Below are 19713 nucleotides of genomic sequence, written 5' to 3'. Positions count from 1 at the left end.
TTTAACAATTCTGTTTATATTTAATTTTTAAAAATTAATAACTGAACGGTATGTTAGTTAAACTCTGGTAACTTTTTTTAAAGTTATGAAATGCATGCTGAAACAACCTAAAACACCTGTTATTGAGTTTTCTTTGAAACCTGTTTAAAAACTGTTACCAGAATTAGCAGATTTTAAATGTACGTAGCATCTACCTTTTGAAATATTAAACCACAGAACTTCTCCTATAAATGTACTTTTGTAAATGGAGTTTCATATATTTAAACAAATACTGAGGCAGTTTCAATTTAAACCAAAACTGGCATTTTAAAAAAAAATCCTCCTCCTCATAAAATCAGCAAAGCTTGTTTGATCAGTGAAATGATCATGGCTCAGCTCTATTAGCTTTGGGTTACCAATGCAAAAGCTATTTTCCATTTGAACCTAGGTAGGGGTGAAGCTACTTTTCAGACCACATTACAAGCATACTGTATGCCATACCACTGGGTGTTGATGGGTTAAATCAGAACAGAAGTAAGAACAGTTCGAATGTATCTCTAACAAAAAATTATATTGTAACACTTTGGTAAAAGAAAAAATGTTTACTGCATTTTATATATGAGATAGGTTCAACTGGAAGGACCTGCCATAAAGGCCTTAACTAAAAAAAGAACTCACCGCTATTCGCAGTATGGAGGCTTTCACAGAGGTCCATTTGTCTTGCCTTCGATCTATGACAAGGATAAATCCAATTCCAGCATCTTGTAAACTAAGTTTGGGGGAGCAAAAAAACCTATAGTTAAACATACAGATGAAATGGTCTGATATTCTCTAGTAATATTTCACAGTTAAAAAAATAGTAGGTTAACCTTTCTTGTGCTGAGCCTCAAGTTATTTATTTAAAATATACACATGAATATCTCTGATATACCATTAGGAGTATGCAGCACTCCCAAAAGAATTCTATGCAGCTTGTCAGTCAGTTAAGCTGTAAATTGCGCTTATCCACAGGAGGCAAGGTTTCACATACCCTGAACAATTATTATTTCAGTGGAATATAAACCCCTTTGATTATTCAGGATTTTTGTTGCCAGTATAATCCATCTTTCATATGGTTTTCAGTATCACTATTCCTGGATAAAAACAAAATCATTTTCCTTTTCCATCTGTTTTCTTATTCCTTTTTTGGACTGGCTTCTTATTTTACTCGTGTCTTAATCCCTTCAAAAACTCAAGCTTTTGTGATCCATGCATTACATTAGTCCTTCCATCTGAAATTCTCATAGTCGTCCATGTTAGAAATCTTCTCTTAGGGCAATTGTTATATTCACCAAGACAAAAAATCCCAAAGGCATCTAAGAGTTCAAAGTCACACACTAGAAAGGTAAGATAAGATGCACTTCTTTGAAATGGAAACATCTGTGAGAAAGATCACACTTGAATCCTTGTGTAAAGATAAGCTTTGTTTCTCCGCTCTGTTCAGCTTCATGTGCTACAGTCACGGAGTACAAATAAAGAGATCGGCTCCGTTTTTTGCAATTTCCTATCAAAACCAATTGTGTAAAGCCAGCACTTGACTGCCAGCCAATCACAACAGAAATGAAAAATGACTGGCAAGTACAAGATAGACTGACTTGAATTGCTAATTTTTTGGTATATTTGGCAACTTGTATATGCTAGAATATATACTGTAGTTGAACACAGCAATCAATTTAAAAAAAAACAAATATAAATTGATGCAGAACTATATAGTTTGTAGGGAGCTCTGTATGCTGTGCTTGTAAATATTACATATAATCGTGGTTTGTTTATTGTCATTGTAACGATGGTGCTTTTTTATTCCAGGTTTGTAAAATGGTATGGAAATATTTCTTGCTTATTTAGCACTGATGGTTTATCATAAATGAGTTACATATTGTTAGCTACATTCAATAGAGATAACTATTGTGTGTTATGGTGGATGAAAATTCCAGGCATCCAACTGTGGTCTCCTGAATTAATATTTACTATTATAGGTCTTAGTACCCCCCTCCTTTTTTTCCTCACTGCAAGCTGGCCAAAAGCATGGGCTAAATATTTATAGGAACAAAAAAGTGAAATTAGGCTTCCAAAAGTAATGAGAAAGGAAAGAAACAATACTAACAATAAAAAAAAAAATCTACACAACATATGTATCAACAGAACATTTATTTTCTTTTACCACAGAAAGGCTTCAGCTGCCCCTGAGCTTCTCAGACCCAAGACATGCAGCCTTTAACTCATACCTCTGGTTTAGGATAACTGTACAGACGCCCCCCGACTTACACAATCATTCCATTTTGGAAAGTCCTGCGTAACTCAAATTTTGTGCAAGTTGGAAACGTATACCCCCATACGTTACGCAAAGATTTCCAAAACTCAAAAATCCTATTTCTGGCTTATGGAACTTTTTCCGTAAGTACGAATTTGCATAAGAGTCGGGTCTCGCGTAACCCGGGGAGCGTCTATATCATTGATACATACAGCTTTTCAGCATTTAACTCATAAGCTTGACCAATCCACTCCATCTGGGGTGGATTCTAGCCCTGTAAATTTACCAGTACATGAACCTATGCAATATATGCAAATATTCAAATAGTGAGCTATAGCTTATTTTGGGATTCATGATGCTTTACGTCTTTATATTTTTGATCAGTCTTCTTACTTTTTTAACCTATATGCTCCACCTAGGGAATGCTGATATCCGATTAGGTCAGATTCGAATTGTTAAATCATTTAATTATTAAATGGATAAGGAAACGTTAATGCCTGAGGCCATGTGGTTCACTGGACCCCACACATGGCTAACTCGCACACTGATCCCTGCGTGTCCTAATGACAGGATGCACTCCATTGCTGCAGATCAAGGGAGTCATCTCCACAACACGTGCCAGTAGCTCAGAGTTAAGGAACCTCAGGGTTGCTCCTGCATCCATCCTAAGGCCCTGATCCTGCAAGCTGTTCTGCACAGGCAAATCCATGTGCCTGCATGGAGCCACAAGGACCATTCATACATAGCTTTCAGATTGGCCATCTCAACAGTATGGCTCCAAACCACTATCAGTTTACAATTTTGTATTGTAACAGTTGGAGTTTGTTTCTTTTTCTATTTTGGAGGAAACCCACTTTCCCTGCTTTTCAAAGCAATAACATTTCTATTGAAATCAAACTTCTTGTCTTAAAATTCTACCCACAATACACCAGGCAGGGCATCTATTTTTGCTGAACATTCAGCTGCAGACTTTCACATACAAAACACTGTAGCGGGGTTTAATACTTGACCTATAAGAGAATTTTCATTAACTGTCTATTACTGTAGTAGCTAGGGCTGTGTAAAATTTACCATTTTTTCTTGGAAAGCATATGTGGGCACTAAAACAAAAACAAACTAACTGGAAATACTACTAATAATCATAACCATGTTCCTCCTAATGGCTCTGAAGATTTCAAGATATCAGACCTTACACGTCACTGGTCCAAGACTCAATACTACCAGTGTGATTTGGAGGAGGAAATTCCACATAGTCTGGAAAAATACATACATTTCTTAAGCAATTTTATTTTAAAAATGGCAGCCGTTTGAAATGGCTCAGAGGTTTGGAAGTTAGACTAAGTCCAGTGAAAGATGGATCAATAGGCAGAGGGCAGGCAAGATGGTCAAAAGTACATGATAATACAAGTTTTCATCTAGCTCTATGCATTACCACGTGACTACAAGACCCGTTCCTATCCAGCCTAGCATCTCTCATTCACTATCAGGAAGTCAATTTCTGCCTCCTATCAGCCAATCATGCCAGCCTCCATCACCTACTTGTTAAGTTTTCAAAACAAGCAGAAACCTGTGTGCTTCCTCTCATGCTTGGGAGGAGCTCCCCGTAAAAAACTCCAAAGCCACCTGATTATCCTCCTTCAAAATCTGCCTTCAAACTCTCCTTTGCTGTGGTCTTAGCACACTAGTGGTCCAACCCGCTGTCAAGTTTCACTGGTGTGCTAAGACCACAACCCCTCATACTGACCAATACTGTTTCGTTGTAGTACTCCATCTGTTGTCGTTTGTCTTGTACTTCGATTATAAACACTTTGGCCAGGGACAGTTTTTTTGTTCTGTGTTTGTGCAGTGGAGTCCTGATCCAGGACTAGGGCTGCTAGGCATGACAGCAGTACAAATAAAATAAATAAATAAATACTACCACCACATGGATTTTATTATAGGTGAAACTGGTAGTGAACCTTATGGTTAAGGTTGTATAACACCTTCCACTCAGAATTCCCTGTTTCAGTTGATTGTAATTTTGTCACATGAAGCATTCGGGCTGAAATTTTCCATGCTTGCTCCCTTCCTCATGTTGAAATTTATTTGAATGTTTCAGAAAAAAGAAAAGGCGGGGGGAATATAGGAAAATAAGTAGTTTTTGACCATGTTAAAATGCCTTTTTATTGATTCTTTGAAGAGCTCGGGTGCCTCCAGAGACTTGTAATTTGGAATGGGGATGTTCCTGGAGTGAGGTGTCCCCAGGAAAAATCATTCAGATTTGACAAAGTTTTAAACCTCTGAAAATTGCCATTTCCACAGGTTCAGTAGAGTTTATCAGAAACTTGCTTCTAAAATTTCTGAACATTCCATCTGCATTAAGCATGGTGCCAAGTCCCACACAGAGCTCCCCATGTGCCATCTTCACTTAGCATGCTCCCAGGCTCTGCATAGCTTCCTGCATCACAGGCACAGAACTAGAGCATCTGACATGATGCCAGCATAGCCCCATCTTGAGGGGAAGATGAGGTAGACTGGGAGCCAGGAGGAGTTCTAGTTCCATCTCTTCCACAGACATTTGTTAATACTTCTGTGCATTTCACAGCTCTTATGACTGAGCGAGACCTCATAACCCTATCTCAGGAAGGAGGCAAATATCTTTCCCCCATTTCTCAGATAGGGTAGTGGAAAAGTTTCACACAGCCACATCTTGCAGAGCTGATAATAGAAAGCAGGTCTGTTAACATAGAACACCCAAGTATACTTAGCCAATTCGCCTTTCAGAATGAATGGACAAATCTATGTGCTTGGCTCTGTTGTCTACACCTTTGCACTGTCACAATCGGAATACAGGATTCTCTATTTCCAACATTCCTTGGCTGTCCAGAAAATATTTACGTAAGTTCCTGGCAAAATATGCACTGGACCAGTAGTTGCTGTAAGGGGAACTTTAATTCAAGGGTTTCTTAATTTTGAGCACTTAGCTTTGCAACTTTAACATTCTCTTAACATAGTTTTTTGATGCAACTTATCTATAAAGTACTTATTAACAACAAGTAAATAAGTTGGGGGGAGGGATAGCTCAGTGGTTTGAGCATTGGCCTGCTAAACCCAGGGTTGTGAGTTCAATCCTTGAGGGGGCCATTTAGGGATCTGGGGCAAAAATTGAAGATTGGTCCTGCTTTGGGCAGAGGGTTGGACTAGATGACCTTCTGAGGTCCCTTCCAACTCTGATATTCTATGATTCTATGATTCTAACAAATCTAAAGTACTCTGCCACTATCCTTTTCAGAGTAGTAGCCATGTTAGTCTGTATCCTTGCCTCTCTATATGGTTTTGTATGCTACTCCAGTGATTTAATTCTTGGGACAGGGACCATTGTTTTGTTCTGGGTTTGCACAGCACCTAGTACAAAGGAGTCCTGGTCTGTGACCCAGGGGTCCTAGGCACTACAGTAATACATATAATTAATAAAAAATAATAATGAAGTAAATGGCAAACCTCAGGAAAAATACTTGAGCTAATACACACAATGCCTATCTGGATAACAAAGTTAGTGCTGTATGGTTAGAGTGCAAAAAAAAAAAAAAAAAGTGAAAGTTAAGGGAAAATTGCTGTCAAAATTCAAGTCTCATTACCAAGTAATACTGGGAACATACTGTTAAGGCCCTATTGCGTGCAGATCTGCTCTTAAGATTTTTATTGTTCCCTCAAATACCCATCTGGAGAGAGAGAAAGAGAGACTCAGCAAATTGTGGAGAGAGGGACTAGCAATCTCTGCAGCACTGTCTTTTCCTACACACCTTTTCCTGTTCACCTCCCTATACATATGCATTATGCTACAGTCTAATTACATGATCATATGCTATTTTTTCCACAACATCCCTGCCTCATTCAGTGCACAGGGTGGATGGCGATCAATTAAGGAGCGGCTATTCAATATGCTGTTTCCTTCTCATTGCTCAATGTGTGGACCACGATTTATTTGCTGCATACTATTCAATCCCTGCTCTGAATACAGAATTATTAATTTCTTCATGAGCTTGCCTGTATTTGCTAACCTCAAAGGAATGGTGAGACACTGGAATGTTAGGTTCCATTCCAGGCTCAGGCGAGGAGAGTGTTTTCCTTTCTATCCTGTCCCCACTAACTTGTCCTTGTACCAGTCCTGTCTCTTCCCCCATCATCCCAGTCCCATTCTCTTCACCTAGGCAGTCCCATCTTCTTCCCCAGCCAGTCCCCACCCCCTTTGGCTCCCAGTCTCGTTGGCCAGCTAACCCCAGGCTCCCCTCATCCCAATTCCTCTCTCTTTCCCCCGCCTGTCAGTCTCCAGTCCCAGTCTCCCCACACAACTCTGTGTCCCAGTCTTCTACTCCTGTCCCCCCATTTGGATCTTGTCCCTTATGCATTTGTATCGGGCCGCTTCCTCCTCACTGGCTGGAGGAGGAAGCTGGAGAGGCACTGACAGCACAAGAGAGACAAGTCTTGCTCTCATTTCTGGTGCCTGGCCCCAGCCCGTAGCAGACCCAGTTATTGGCTGAGAAGCTGTAGCAAATCTACGCTGAGCAGATATGAACTGCAATTTTTTAAAAGCTAATAACGTGGCCAGATTTGAATGGATTTTCACAGGGATGGCAAAGGCCACCCATCTGCCAGATTCCAAGTCACTGCTCCGAAACTTGGGGGTGCTAGAGTTTTCAAATAAAAGGTTGACCGAACAACTGATTTTCCCTTCATCTAGGTCTCAAACTGCAGAACCATTTGGGTTGAAATTTTCCAAACAGACTGGACAGCAAGCATGGGAAATTTCAGCCAAAATAATTAACGTGTGTGAAAATTATAAGCTACTGGAAACTGGTATTAGAATAGAAAGTTATGGGCAACCTTAATAGCAGCAGAGCGGGTCAGACCCTGTTTTCAGTGAATACACATATACCCTGATATTTGTTTATACAGGTTTCTTTTATGTACTTTATTTGTATTCTGAAAGGCAATTTATAAATGTGTAAAACTCAAAAAAAACCACCGAGCAGACAATGTGCTGCCTCCATCTCCCACCCTTCCCAAAATAAAGAAGAACACACCACGGGTGAGCGTCATTCTCTATCCTCTGCACAACTGTAAGCAGACAAAACAGAACAGGACCAAGAAAAAAAAAAAGTAGCTAAAAAGGCACTGAATCAGCTATATTAGTAGTGCTCCCAGACTACAGGCAGGAAAGGGCGGAAGGAAGAGTGAAGAGAGGGAGAAGAAAGTAAATGGGACAAAAAAAAAATATACCATAGGCTGGGTCTCACCTTTCCAAGGCCAGTATCCCATAATGCAGTGCCAGATGGCTGAGGGGTACTGAAACAACCCCTTACTCCCTTCCCTGCAAGCACATATTTCAGACAGTGTAGAGCAATGGATGAAGTTTTCATTCAGTGAACCTTCTGCTTTATGCTAAGGGGACATCTCCCGCCTTTGTCTTCTGTTGTAAGATTTATGATCTCATGTACCAGGGGAAAGGGTGGGAGAGCTTATAGCACATGCTGTTTCAGAAAGCAACTTTCCCAGATGGCGTGTGGGAAGCAATTCTGTATTCATCATTTGAAAGATCCTTACATTTCTCCAAGGTATGGGTGGTAATAACTGGTACATATATAAGATGCCAAAAGTTTCTGCTGCTTTTATACTGTTGCATGAATACTGCTTACATATATTGCTCTCCACACTGACAACAACACAGAGATTGCCTTGCTACAGTAACTCACTAAAGCAGAGATCAGATATTTCAAACAGAGGACAGGATTACATCATTTTTGACCTAAATAACTAACTAAATGATGTGGATTTAATGAAGTGTATTTCAATATTAACAAGTTGCTTATTTTTTTTTTTATTAAAAACAAATGGAAGTTAATTGATAATCCATGTCAGTTGTTCCCTGCCCTTACAGTCTCTCCCTGGTTATACTAATGGGCTAGGTATTTAAAACTTTCAACACTTGAACTAATATTTTGGCAGTAAGACTTAAGTGAACGAGGACCATCCTTTTGTTCTGCTTCACCAGCACCTAGCACGATGGGGTCCTAGTCATTGAATAGGTGCTTAGGAGCAACAGTTATACAAATAATAAATAATAGCGGTATTCAGTGACAAACCAGCACTGTGACCAGAGCACCAGGGTGACATGTTTACAGCAATCTGTGTTCCTCAGCAGGTGAGTAGTTGTATTCTGAGCCCAGCTGGAGCTCTATCAGGACCTCTGGTTTCATTCCCAGACAGAATGCCCTGCAGAGGTCAAGCCTGGAGGTAACGGATAAACAGATTGCCAAGGCAGATCTTCATGTGTCAAGAGACACCAGAGAGTCTCCTGGCACCTTTGATGGTAAAAGGCATTTCCAGCAGATGTGGCCAAGTGACGTCAGAGATGATTCTTCATTTGCTTATTAGAAGACTGGGAATGGTAACCAACATCATCACTCTCAGTTACCTTGTTTAGGAATGGGCGTTTAGAAACCAGATAACAACTGGCAAGATTTGTTTCCAGGGGGAATGAAGAGTCCTGATCTTTAAAAGTTCAATGGGCAGGACCTGAGCTACCTCAAAGATCTGCTAAAATGTCTGCATTCCTCAGACAATGGAAGCATTGGCTACAAGTGAGAGACTCCTGGGAGCAGTGGAAAAACCTTCTCTCACCAGTCAGCTTGTGACTCTAGAACTCTCCTTTTACTGCTGATGAGAATGGCTACTTCCAGGACAAAACGTAAACCCCATATTTTTGTCACAGCTGCTCCACAACACTACAATAAATCCTTTAATATGTCCTAGTAATAACTAGAAGAGAAGCAAGAATCTACTCATCCACTCTATGTAAGCTTTGTAAAGCACTCGAAAACATGGAGATGACTATGGTGTAAATTAGGTAAAATAGAACTCTCCTCTACAGCAACTTCAGCTTAAAGAAAATAGGTCAGATGCAAAACATTAGGGTATTATGTAACTTACTTGAAAATATTAGGGTGCTATGTAGCATACTAAAAATATTAGAAGAAATTCATAGCTTAAGGTAATACACTATACAACCCAAATTGCAAGATCAAGACCACTAGCTAGACACTGAACAACTGTATCTGAAGAGGTCTCACTATTAATTTGTTCTCCATCAAAGATTACCACCACTTCAGAATTGGCTTTTTAAAAATCTGTTTAGGTTCTTATACTGCATCCACCACTGTGGTATTTGAGTGCCTAAAAAATTTCCTGACGTGAACTCCATAAGATGTCTTATATCTAGCTCTTTACCTCTCCATTCTGTTGGGAGTTTTTTATGTTTTGATCCAATGAAGGAGGATTGCTAACCATCTAAAACAGGCAAAGGTCAAGGGCAGTTAACTTGGAAAATTATTGCTTCAAAAGATAGTGAAATTGTCTTGCACCTTCTTCTATAAATGATGGAATAATTCTCCATTCTCCATAAAGCTCTACTTTGAATGCTTCAGGACTTAGACTTTGGAAATAGTTCTGTAACTCATAATACTAGTTCTGGCTTCACCGTGGAAACCATCTAGTTAGGTTCACTTTAGAAATAATAAGCACTAAGAAGTAATGTTATTCGGTGAAGATGTATGTTGTTTGGTCTTTCACCTGGGTAAGGCATAAACTTTCTAGAGTCAACAGTTACTAAGATGATATGTTATGCATGTTTTAAAACATGAAGTCTAAATTGAGCACTGAACTTTGTAATGCTGTACACATATTTTAGATACTTTACCTTGTAAAAACTGTATTAATTGAACGTTTTTAAGCAGTTTTCTTAAGGAATAGGCCGTGAGACAAAATATTAGAATAGTTTCGATAACTACATTAAAATTTCTTTATGTCAGAAGTATACAAAAGAAATCCCATCTCAATTTTTAATAATACCTAAATGATGAAATTATTTAAAAGCAAAATACAGTATTCTTTCTCTGTCATCTACCACGAGCAGGAGAAAGTGTAGGACTGGCCTTGCAATCTTCTGATGAAGTGGCTCCCTTCAATTATCTTTTTCTTTTTTCTTTATCCTCCCACACACTCAGGTGCATAGGACATCCAATAGTTTCTTCCGTATATTTCAGTCTTGTGCTGGTTTTCTCAGGCTTCCAAGTACCATATTCATGGATTTGCCTTTTTTGCCTATTGTTCTGTATAATATCTCTCTAGAAACCGTAGCTTCTCTTTCTAGGTAGCATCCACCTTTTCACTTGCCATGGAAGTCAAATTGGTGGGATCCTTAAACCATGTTCTAAATATGTCTGTTGTCTTACCATATTTGATGCTTTAGATTGGTTTGGTCTACTCAGAATGTCTGATGTTAAAAGAAACTTTGTTCTAATGTTCTAAAAGTTCTAATGGACTGTGAAGTTCTTCCACAGGCATTTACTTTTAAATGAATTTGTTAATAGATTTCCATGACTCTGCTCTATAAAGGAGGGCAGACAATGCTGAGGTTAAAAATCCGTAATTTTGTGTCATACAGAGGTGCCAATCATACTACCTTTCCAAATCTTTGATAGCCATATATCTTGTCTTTCTGTTGTTGAGGAACACACCAACTTGTTCTGCTGTATCAGCCAGAAGGTGGGTCTTTTCTTCCATTAAGTGATGTGCTGAACTAAGCAGGACAATGCCATCACCAAAAAGGAGGTCATCCAATTCTGCTTTATCATTTGTCCATACAATTTCTTGGTTGATTTCTATGGTTACTTTCCTCAAGAATAGTCAATGACCAGTGCAAACAATAATGGGGACATAATACACCCTTGCCATACTGCAGATGTCACTGAAAACCATTGGTTGATATGGTCACCATCTCTGACTGCACATGTGGCATTATCATATAGATCCTTGATTATTCTAATTATTGTTGCTGGGGATTCCATAGTATGCCTTAATTTTCCAAAGACTGTCTCTGTGTACACTGTCACAAGCCTTATGGAAATCTATAAAATTTATCACAAGAGGTGCTTACCACTCCTCTCTTTGTTCTATAATATATCTGAGAACAATAATATGGTCTGAACATGAGCTCACTGGTCTAAAACCTAATTGTTCTTCTCTAAGAAGGACTAACAGTAATGTGATTCATTTCCAGTGACTGCAGGTGGTAAGGTCACCCTTCTTTGGCAATTTTACTATAAGGCCTCTCTTCCACTAGGTTGGGTTCTTTTCTTCATTCCACATTCTACCCAAAGAGACAGGGGGGCTGTTTCATCACTTGCTTTGAGCAGCTCTGCAGTAATGTTATCCTCTCTAGCTGCTTCCCCATTTTTGAGCTTACTGATGGCTTTTCTAACTTCTTCCATTGTAATATCTCCCAAATCCGCATCAAGGTCTAGAGTGGTAGGTCTTCATCACATATTTCTAATAGTTTGCTTGGGCTTAGTCTATTTAAAATAGCCAGAAAATGTTCTGCCCATCTTTTCCTTTGCTATTCTTCTGTACTAAGAGTCTTTCCATTTGCATCCTTAACAGGGCCTCTAGTACAGCTAAAGTTTCCCGTGAGCTGTTTGATTGTCTTGTACAAGGTTATAAGATCACTTCTTTGGCTAGCATCTTCAGCCTCTGGACATTTTCTATCAATATAGACTCTCTTATATTTTCTAGCACTCCTTTTTGGGGGGGGGGGTGTTATATATTAAGGGTGGTACACTATCTTAACCCTCAGAACAAAAGGAGAAAGTTATCCATCTTTTTGGACAGGTAATTTTGCTGCTGGCCTCCAAAACTCTGTAATGTTGACATACTACTGAACCCATTTTAAACATTTACTTCTCTTTTTAATTCCTCCCCCCCCACCCCAGTATTACTGTTTTTATGGCACACAAGAATTTTAGGTTGGTATACATCTCAGAATATTTGTAGCAAAGAAATAATATAGGTAGAAAGCAAATATAATGAAACCATTTCCCCAGTGATAGCTATAAATACAACTGTATGATATCATCGTGACACTTAACTGTTTAGACAGAAAATAACTTAGGGCCAAATTCTTTCCATGGATGCGTGTATGAGACTCTCAGCGAGGTCACACATCTGAGGGCAAAACTGTTTCTAACAATAAATAATAAGTCACTGCAGCATAAAATTAAAAGATCCAGATAAATTCTTTAAATATCTGGCAGGTTCACAGAGCTATGTGCATAGCTGTCTCCTTAAGCAAACTATATCCTCACATTTCAAATCTGATTCATGTTGGTGACCCGTCACCTCGAACTCTACAATCCAAAAAACGTATAGCATCATCCTGACCTTTGAACAGAAATTTAAGAAATTTAATCTTTTGGTGAATCACCCCGAATTTAACTGTATATAATCCATCATAATTTCATACTGAATATGGCAAATGTATGGAGAATGTGAAGCCCCAAAACAGAAATATTTCTTTAAAAGTTTTGTGTTAATTCTTTCAGCTTGCAAGATGTTTAAGTCCCTCCACCCTGCCCCTCACTGCAAAGAAAAAAAACCTGAGTGAAGAACAATAGGGTATTTTTAAAAGATTATGATCCCGAATTTGAGAAAAACTCTTTCACTGGGAAGACTGAAGGATGCCACTACAGAGAGACATGGAAAATCCTTTTGATAGCAATGTCTAGTTTCAGATCTAATTTCACATTAAGTGATTTAAATATCCTTGAACATTAACTTTTGGAGGCCTGCTCTCACTACCAGCTGGCAAATGAAGGATTCCTAAATTACAATTTCATGAGACTTTCAGTATTCTCAGATCTCTATTCTGGGTGTTTGTTATCTTGAAGCAAGGTACAAGGACAGCCAACTCCATTTTAATTTTAGGTTCTGGCACATGTTGCACATACAAGTCAAATTTTGCCTGAAAAATGACTGATAAATAATAATCTGTTTTAGGTGAAAATAAAATAGATTTTTATTTAATAACTGTACCTTGCATCCATTCAGCAATATGTTCATGTAGACAGAAGAGTCAATCTATCACAAGAGGTGCTTACCACTCCTCACTTTGTTCTATAATATGTCTGTGAACAATAATATGGTCTGCACATGAGCTCAGTGGTCTAAAACCTACTTGTTCTTCTCTAAGTAGAAGGACTGTTTGTTTGATACGTTCAAGGATGATGTTGCACAAAATTATGGGAATTGGCATATCCAGGTCTTGCTCAGTTGTACCTGCTCTGGTTGGAGGCTAGAAAGCCATCAAAAGAAGAGAATGTGATGTGGAGGGGCAAGTGCAATATAGGATTCACGTCTTGCTAAAGTCTAATCTTTATCTGCCACTGGCTTGCTGTTTCTAGTAACAGGCAGGTCATCTCACCTTTCTGCCAGCTTCCCCATCTATAAAATGGGAATAATACTTTGACACTAAGCACCCCTGTATTCACACCTTACACACTATTTTAATAACCTTTGTACAAACTATGCCTTATGAATAGGGCCCTACCAAATTCATGGTCGTGAAAAACGCATCGCAAACTGTGAAATCTGGTCTTTTGTGTACTTTTACCCTATAGTAAAATCCAGTGCAGTTATACATACCGTTACAGGTACGATTACTATCTTGTTTCAATATAAAAAAAAAGAAAGGTCATAAACTTGTCAGGATTTATTGACTGATACTTTAAGGCAGCAAACACCACTTAGGATTCAACTCACTGATTGGTAGATATGGGCATCTGGGGCAGTTTTGTAGCATAGTGGTCTCAATTGGTAGCCTACCATGAGACAAGTGAAATTATTGTAAAATGAGTGTCCAAAGTAAATAAAAAAACCCTACTATCATTACTGCAGCAAATCACGTGAAAGAATTTGGAAGCCAAATTTTCTATATGTCAATGGTGACAAATTGTTTTGTAGGATCACACAGGGCAGCCAACAGCTCAGCGCCACTTAGACTTGGAAAGTCATCGAAGCAGGAAGGGCTGCAGATAGCACATTTGTGACATTGGCAGACCAGCCAACCAGAATGTGACCCACAACAGCTTAACAAGAGGTTTTGCACCTGTAATCAAGACAATCCACTTATGTATGGGTATCAAAGAAACATTAATTAGGCTAGTAATCCACAACTCATTCACTTTGTATTGATGAGAATCAAAGGGTAAGTGTACACTACCGGCCGGATCGGCGGGTAGCAATCGATATATCAGGGGTCGATTTATCACATCTAGTCTAGATGCGATAAATCGACCCCCGAGCATGCTCCCATCAACTTGAACTCCAGCTCCACGAGAGGCGCAAGCGGAGTCAACGGGGGAGCGGTGGCAGTCAACTCATCACCATGAAGTCACCGCGGTAAGTCGATCTAGGTACATCGACTTCAGCTACGCTATTCTCGTAGCTGTAGTTGCGTACCTTACATCGACTCCCCCCATGTAGTGTAGACCAGGGCAAAGAACAGTTGCTACATGTATTGGTCTGTGTTTACCTGTATCTTGTTAGAATTTTACCAATCTAACCCAATTAGCTTTTAGATGCTAATTCCCTTTTGTGTCTTAATTGCCTTATATTATATATGTATCTATGTCCAGTTAACCTTAAAATCAAAGATGTGAGATACTGCAGGAAACTAATATCAACTACATGGCCTTCAGCTTAACTATCTCTGTTATAATGGAGGACCGGTTAATTACCTTATGTAAATAAATGTAACTAGTTTACCTGTATATGCATAGGAAATAGAAGATTAACTTCAAAGAAATGGTCCATAAACTATCTACATGGCCTATTCTTCCTCTGGGGAAAGCCCTGCTGTGACTATTTCTGTGAGGCGGCTTGTCAGCTTGCTAGAAGAGCTATAGAAGACAAACCTCAGGCCTGATCCTTTCATGTCAAGCCTGCTTAAACTTTAACAGGAAAGGTCTAAACTATACAACCAAGGGTTCCAGGTAGATACCTGGATTACCCTGGAATTCTCATGGGAAAACTAACAGACTCTACACATGAACTATCTATTGGACTATAACCCTTTGAATTGATTCCAGAAAAACTTTTACAAATCAGCAGCCTCACTATCTTTTCTAGGAAACTGACCTAAGGACTTTACATACATTTGTATGTCCATTGATCTCTTAACCATTTATAACTCTCTTCTTTCTTTTTCCTTTTATTAATAAATCTTAGATTTACAGTAGAACCTCAGAGTTATGAAACGACCAGTCAACCACACACCTCATCTGGAACTGGAATTACGCAATTAAGGAGCAGCAGAGACCAAAACATAAAAAAAGCAAATACAGTACAGTACTGTGCTAAACAAACTCCTAAAAAAATAAAGGGAAAGCAGCATTTTTCTTCTGTACAGTAAAGTTTCAAAGCTGTATTAAGTCAATGTTCAGTTGTAAATTTTTGAAAGAAACATAACATTTCGTTCAGATTTACAAACATTTTAGAGTTATGAATAACCTCCATTCCCAAGGTGTTTGTAACTCTGAGGTTCTACTGTAGTTAAGGATTGGCTGACTGTGATATTTGGGTAAGATCTGAGATTCATACTGACCTGGGCACAAGCGTCTGGTCCTTTGGGACTGGTGAACCTTCTATATGGTGAATCAGGTTTTCGGTAAATCGCTCACTGTATTAGATTTAGTTGTCTAATACAGTGACTCTTGCCCATATGCTCAGGGTTTAGCTGATTGCCATATTTGGGGTCAAGAAGGAATTTTCCTCCAGGGCAGATTGGAAGAGGCCCTGGAGGTTTTTCGCCTTTCTCTGCAGCATGGGGCATGGGTCACTTGCTGGAGGATTCTCTGCTCCTTGAAGTCTTTAAATCACGATTTGAGGACTTCAATAGCTCAGACATAGGTGAGATGTTTTTCGCAGGAGTGGGTGGGTGAGATTCTGTGGCCTGCCTTGTGCAGGAGGTCAGACTAGATTGCATTTCCCTATTTTGTTTATGAGAAGGTCATGCGAGACAGTATCAAAAGCCTTACTAAAGTCAAGATATACCACGTCTACCTATCCACAAGGTTTGACATAGTTTGTTTTTGACAAATCCATGCTGATTGTTACTTATCACCTTATTATCTTATAGATGTTTGCAAACTGATTGCTTAATTATTTGCTCCATTATACAGAAGTTAAGATGACTGGTCTGTAATTCCCTGGGTTGTCCTTATTTCTCTTTTTATAGATTGGCACTATATTTGCCCTTTTCCAGTCTTCCGGAATCTCTCCTGTGTTCCATGACTTCTCAAAGATAATCGCTAATGACTCAGATATCTCCTCAGTCAGCTCCTTGAGTATTCTGGGATGCATTTCATCAGGCCATGGTGCCTTGAAGACATCTAATTTGTCCAAGTAATTTTTAACTTGTTCTTTCCCTATTTTAGCCTCTTCTGATCCTACCTCATTTTCACAGGCATTCACTACGTTAGACATCCAATCACCACCAACCTCCTTGGTGAAAACCAAAACAAAAGTAATTATGCACCTCTGCCATTTCCACATTTTCTATTATTATTTCCCCCCCTCATTGAGTAACAGGTCTACCCTGTCCTTGGTCTTCCTCTTGTTTCTAATGTATTTGTAGAATGTTTTCTTTTTACCCTTTATGTCTTGAGCTGGTTTGATCTCGTTTTGTGCCTTGGCCTTTCTAATTTTGTCCCTACATACTTGAGTTAGTTGTTTATATTCATCCTTTGTAATTTGACATAGTTTCTACTTTTTGTAGGTCTCTTTGGTAAAGTTGATAAACTGGTCAGCTACATTAAAAAGATCTTTAAATACCGCCCTAGCCACAATCTTCAATCCAGGCAGTACATTGCAAACATAACTGAAATCGGGGAACAAAACATTGCACTTCCCCCAAAGCTAGTAATTACTTGTTGGAATTCCTGGTTTCAGGCTGTACAATACCATGCAGCTCACCTGAAGAACTACTCAGAGTTCCTCTCAGAAGAACTGACACTGACACCGAAGATGCAGGTTTTAAAAGAACTTTCAATCCTTCTAAACGATGCTCAGCTGAATGAGGAAGTTCAGTTTGTTGCCAAGAATGCCACAGGACTAGTGGACTTAATCACTTGGTTCAAATCTCAACATGTCACAATCCACCAAGCTTACAACAAAGAAATGGATATACTATTCTGGGCTGAAGTGCAGTTAAGCAAAAAATCACTGACATTGCTGAGTTAAATGTAGTGCTCAGCAGATGTTTTCTTTCATGGCAAAGAAGCTCAGACAATATTACTGCTATGGGGAAGAGTCAAGTGATGTAGAAAAAATGTCTCAAAAGTTTCAACAACCTGCAGTAGGGATCCTAAAAGCTGTGCATATTTTTGATCCTGCACAAATGCACCTGTTGATGGTGGATTTAACCATAGGTGTAATTTGACTTCTATATTCAGGGGGGAGGGGGAGTGGAAGAGGGAGGCTTCAGTCAGGCCAATGGAGCCACGTGTGTCCGCGCAAAATTCCATGCCTGCCCGGGGCGCCATTTCAGATTTTTGTGGGCAGGGGAGGGAAGGGGAGACTTTAACCATGATTCCAGGGGATATTTAGGCAACTGAACACTCTATGGTTTGTTTTGCAGACAATAACTTAGAAATTATCTGACAGGAGCACTGTATCTAATTCCTATATCAAGAAAGAAAATTCAGTATTCAACAACTCAGCTGTAATACTAACAAGTTCTGACATCTTGTGGCAAGTTACTTAAGGGACACTGGTTAGGTTTAAAATTGTAATATATATTTTTACTCAGATATGCTTACTGAAGTCATAAGTGACCATCATGATAATCTAGTCTGATCTTCTGCACCTTGCAGGCCACAGAATCTCACCCATTCACTCCTGTAAAGACCCCTATGCTCTGTCTGAGTTACCGAAGTCCTCAAATCATGGTTTAAAGTCTGCAAGTTACAGCGAATTCATCATTTACATTAGTTTAAACCTGCAAGTGACCTGTGCCCCACGCTGCAGAGGAAGGCAAAACCCCCAGGGTCCCTGCCAATCTGACCTGAGGGAAAATTTCTTCCTGACCCCAAATGTGGTGATCAGTTAGACCCTGAGCAAGTGAACAAGACCCACCAGGAAGATACCTGGGAAAGAATTCTCTGTAGTAACTCAGAGATCGCCCCATCCAGTGTCCTGTCTCCTGCTGTTGGGGATTTTTTGCTACAGGCAAACAGCGATGGGCCACACACCATTGTAGGCAGTCCTATCATACCATCTCCTTGATGAACGTATCAAGTGGTGTTCTGAAGCCAGTTAGGTGTTTTGCCCCCACTGCTTCTCTTGGGAGGCTGCTCCAGAACTTCACTCCTCTGATGGTTAGACACCTTCGCCTAATTTCAAATCTAAACTTGTTGATGGCCAGTTTATAGCCATTTGTTCTGGGGTCCACATTGGTGCTTAACTTTAATATCTCCTCTCCCTCTCCTATTTATCCCTCTGATGTATTTATAGAGAGCAACCATATCTCCCCTCAGCCTTCTTTTGGTTAGGCTAAACAAGCCAAGCTCTGAGTCTCCTCTCATAAGGTAGGTTTTCCATTCCTCAGATCATCCTAGTTGCCCTTCTCTGTACCTGTTCCAGTTTGAATTCATCTTTCTTAAACATGGGAGACCAAAATTGCACACAGTACTGTAGATGAGGTTTCACCAGTGCCTTGTATAATGGTACTAACGCTTCCCTGTCTCTAATGCAAATACTTCACCTGATGCATTCCAGGACCATTTTAGCCTTTTTCATGTATGCATCACATTGAGGGCTCAATCATCCTGTGATCAACCGATACACCCAGGTCTTTCTCCTCCTCTGTCACTTCCAATTGATAAGTCCCCAGTTTACAGCAAAAATTCTTGTTGTTAGTCCCTAAATGCATGGACCTTGCACTTTGCACTATTAAACGTCATCCCATTTCTATTACTCCAGTTTACAAGGTAATCTAGATCTTCTTGTATGGTATTCCAGTTTTCCTCCGTGTTGGGAATATCTCCCAACTTTGTGTCATCTGCAAATTTTATTAGCAGACGTCCACTTTTGGTGCCAAGATCAGTAATAAAAATGTTAAATAAGATTGGTCCCAAGACCGATCCCCGAGGATCCCTGAGTAACTTTTTGTTTCTACCTCTTGAATACAACAATTGAAACAACTGTAGAAAAATCTACAATTACTTTAGATCATTTAGGCTACTTACTTTTTGCAGTTCACCAAGCTTGGAACAGATGATTTAACTTTAGGAAAAAGAAAAGGAGTACTTGTGGCACCTTAGAGACTAGCCAATTTATTTAGGAAACATTCTAACAGACCTATCTTATCTTAATCACCTGTTAATTACTCTGTTTATAAACAAAATTCTGACTCCCTGCCTCAGGGGCACAAGCTGGGAGTAGTCTCCTGTCTCCTCTCTTGCACATCAAGGCTGCCTGCCTGAGGCTTGCAGTTTAACCTCGCTTAAGGCAATTCCTGGCTTTGGGGAGAATTGTAGCCTGGAGATTCCTGCTTACAAAAATATCACGAAGGA

General features: G+C 39.5%; 1 protein-coding gene across 27 annotated transcripts in view; it reads right to left on the bottom strand.

Annotated features, from left to right (window-relative positions):
• MCF2L (MCF.2 cell line derived transforming sequence like) overlaps positions 1-19713 on the bottom strand; it is a 268042-nt gene that overhangs the window by 58775 nt on the left and 189554 nt on the right. For 25 of the 27 annotated variants that reach the window (XM_043535854.1, XM_043535846.1, XM_043535862.1 and 22 more), the window contains exon 4: positions 658-748. In XM_043535854.1, the coding sequence (XP_043391789.1) occupies positions 658-748 (91 nt within the window). Of the gene's footprint in view, positions 1-657; positions 749-848; positions 942-1009; positions 1480-19713 lie in introns of those variants that run through there. The other 2 variants (XM_043535856.1, XM_043535859.1) reach the window with 2 other exon arrangements.

Source organism: Chelonia mydas, chromosome 1 (assembly GCF_015237465.2).
Source record: "Chelonia mydas isolate rCheMyd1 chromosome 1, rCheMyd1.pri.v2, whole genome shotgun sequence".
Taxonomy (NCBI): domain Eukaryota; kingdom Metazoa; phylum Chordata; order Testudines; family Cheloniidae; genus Chelonia; species Chelonia mydas.
The sequence above is the reverse complement of the archived record's forward strand: the minus strand, read 5'-3'. Positions and strand labels throughout refer to the sequence as shown.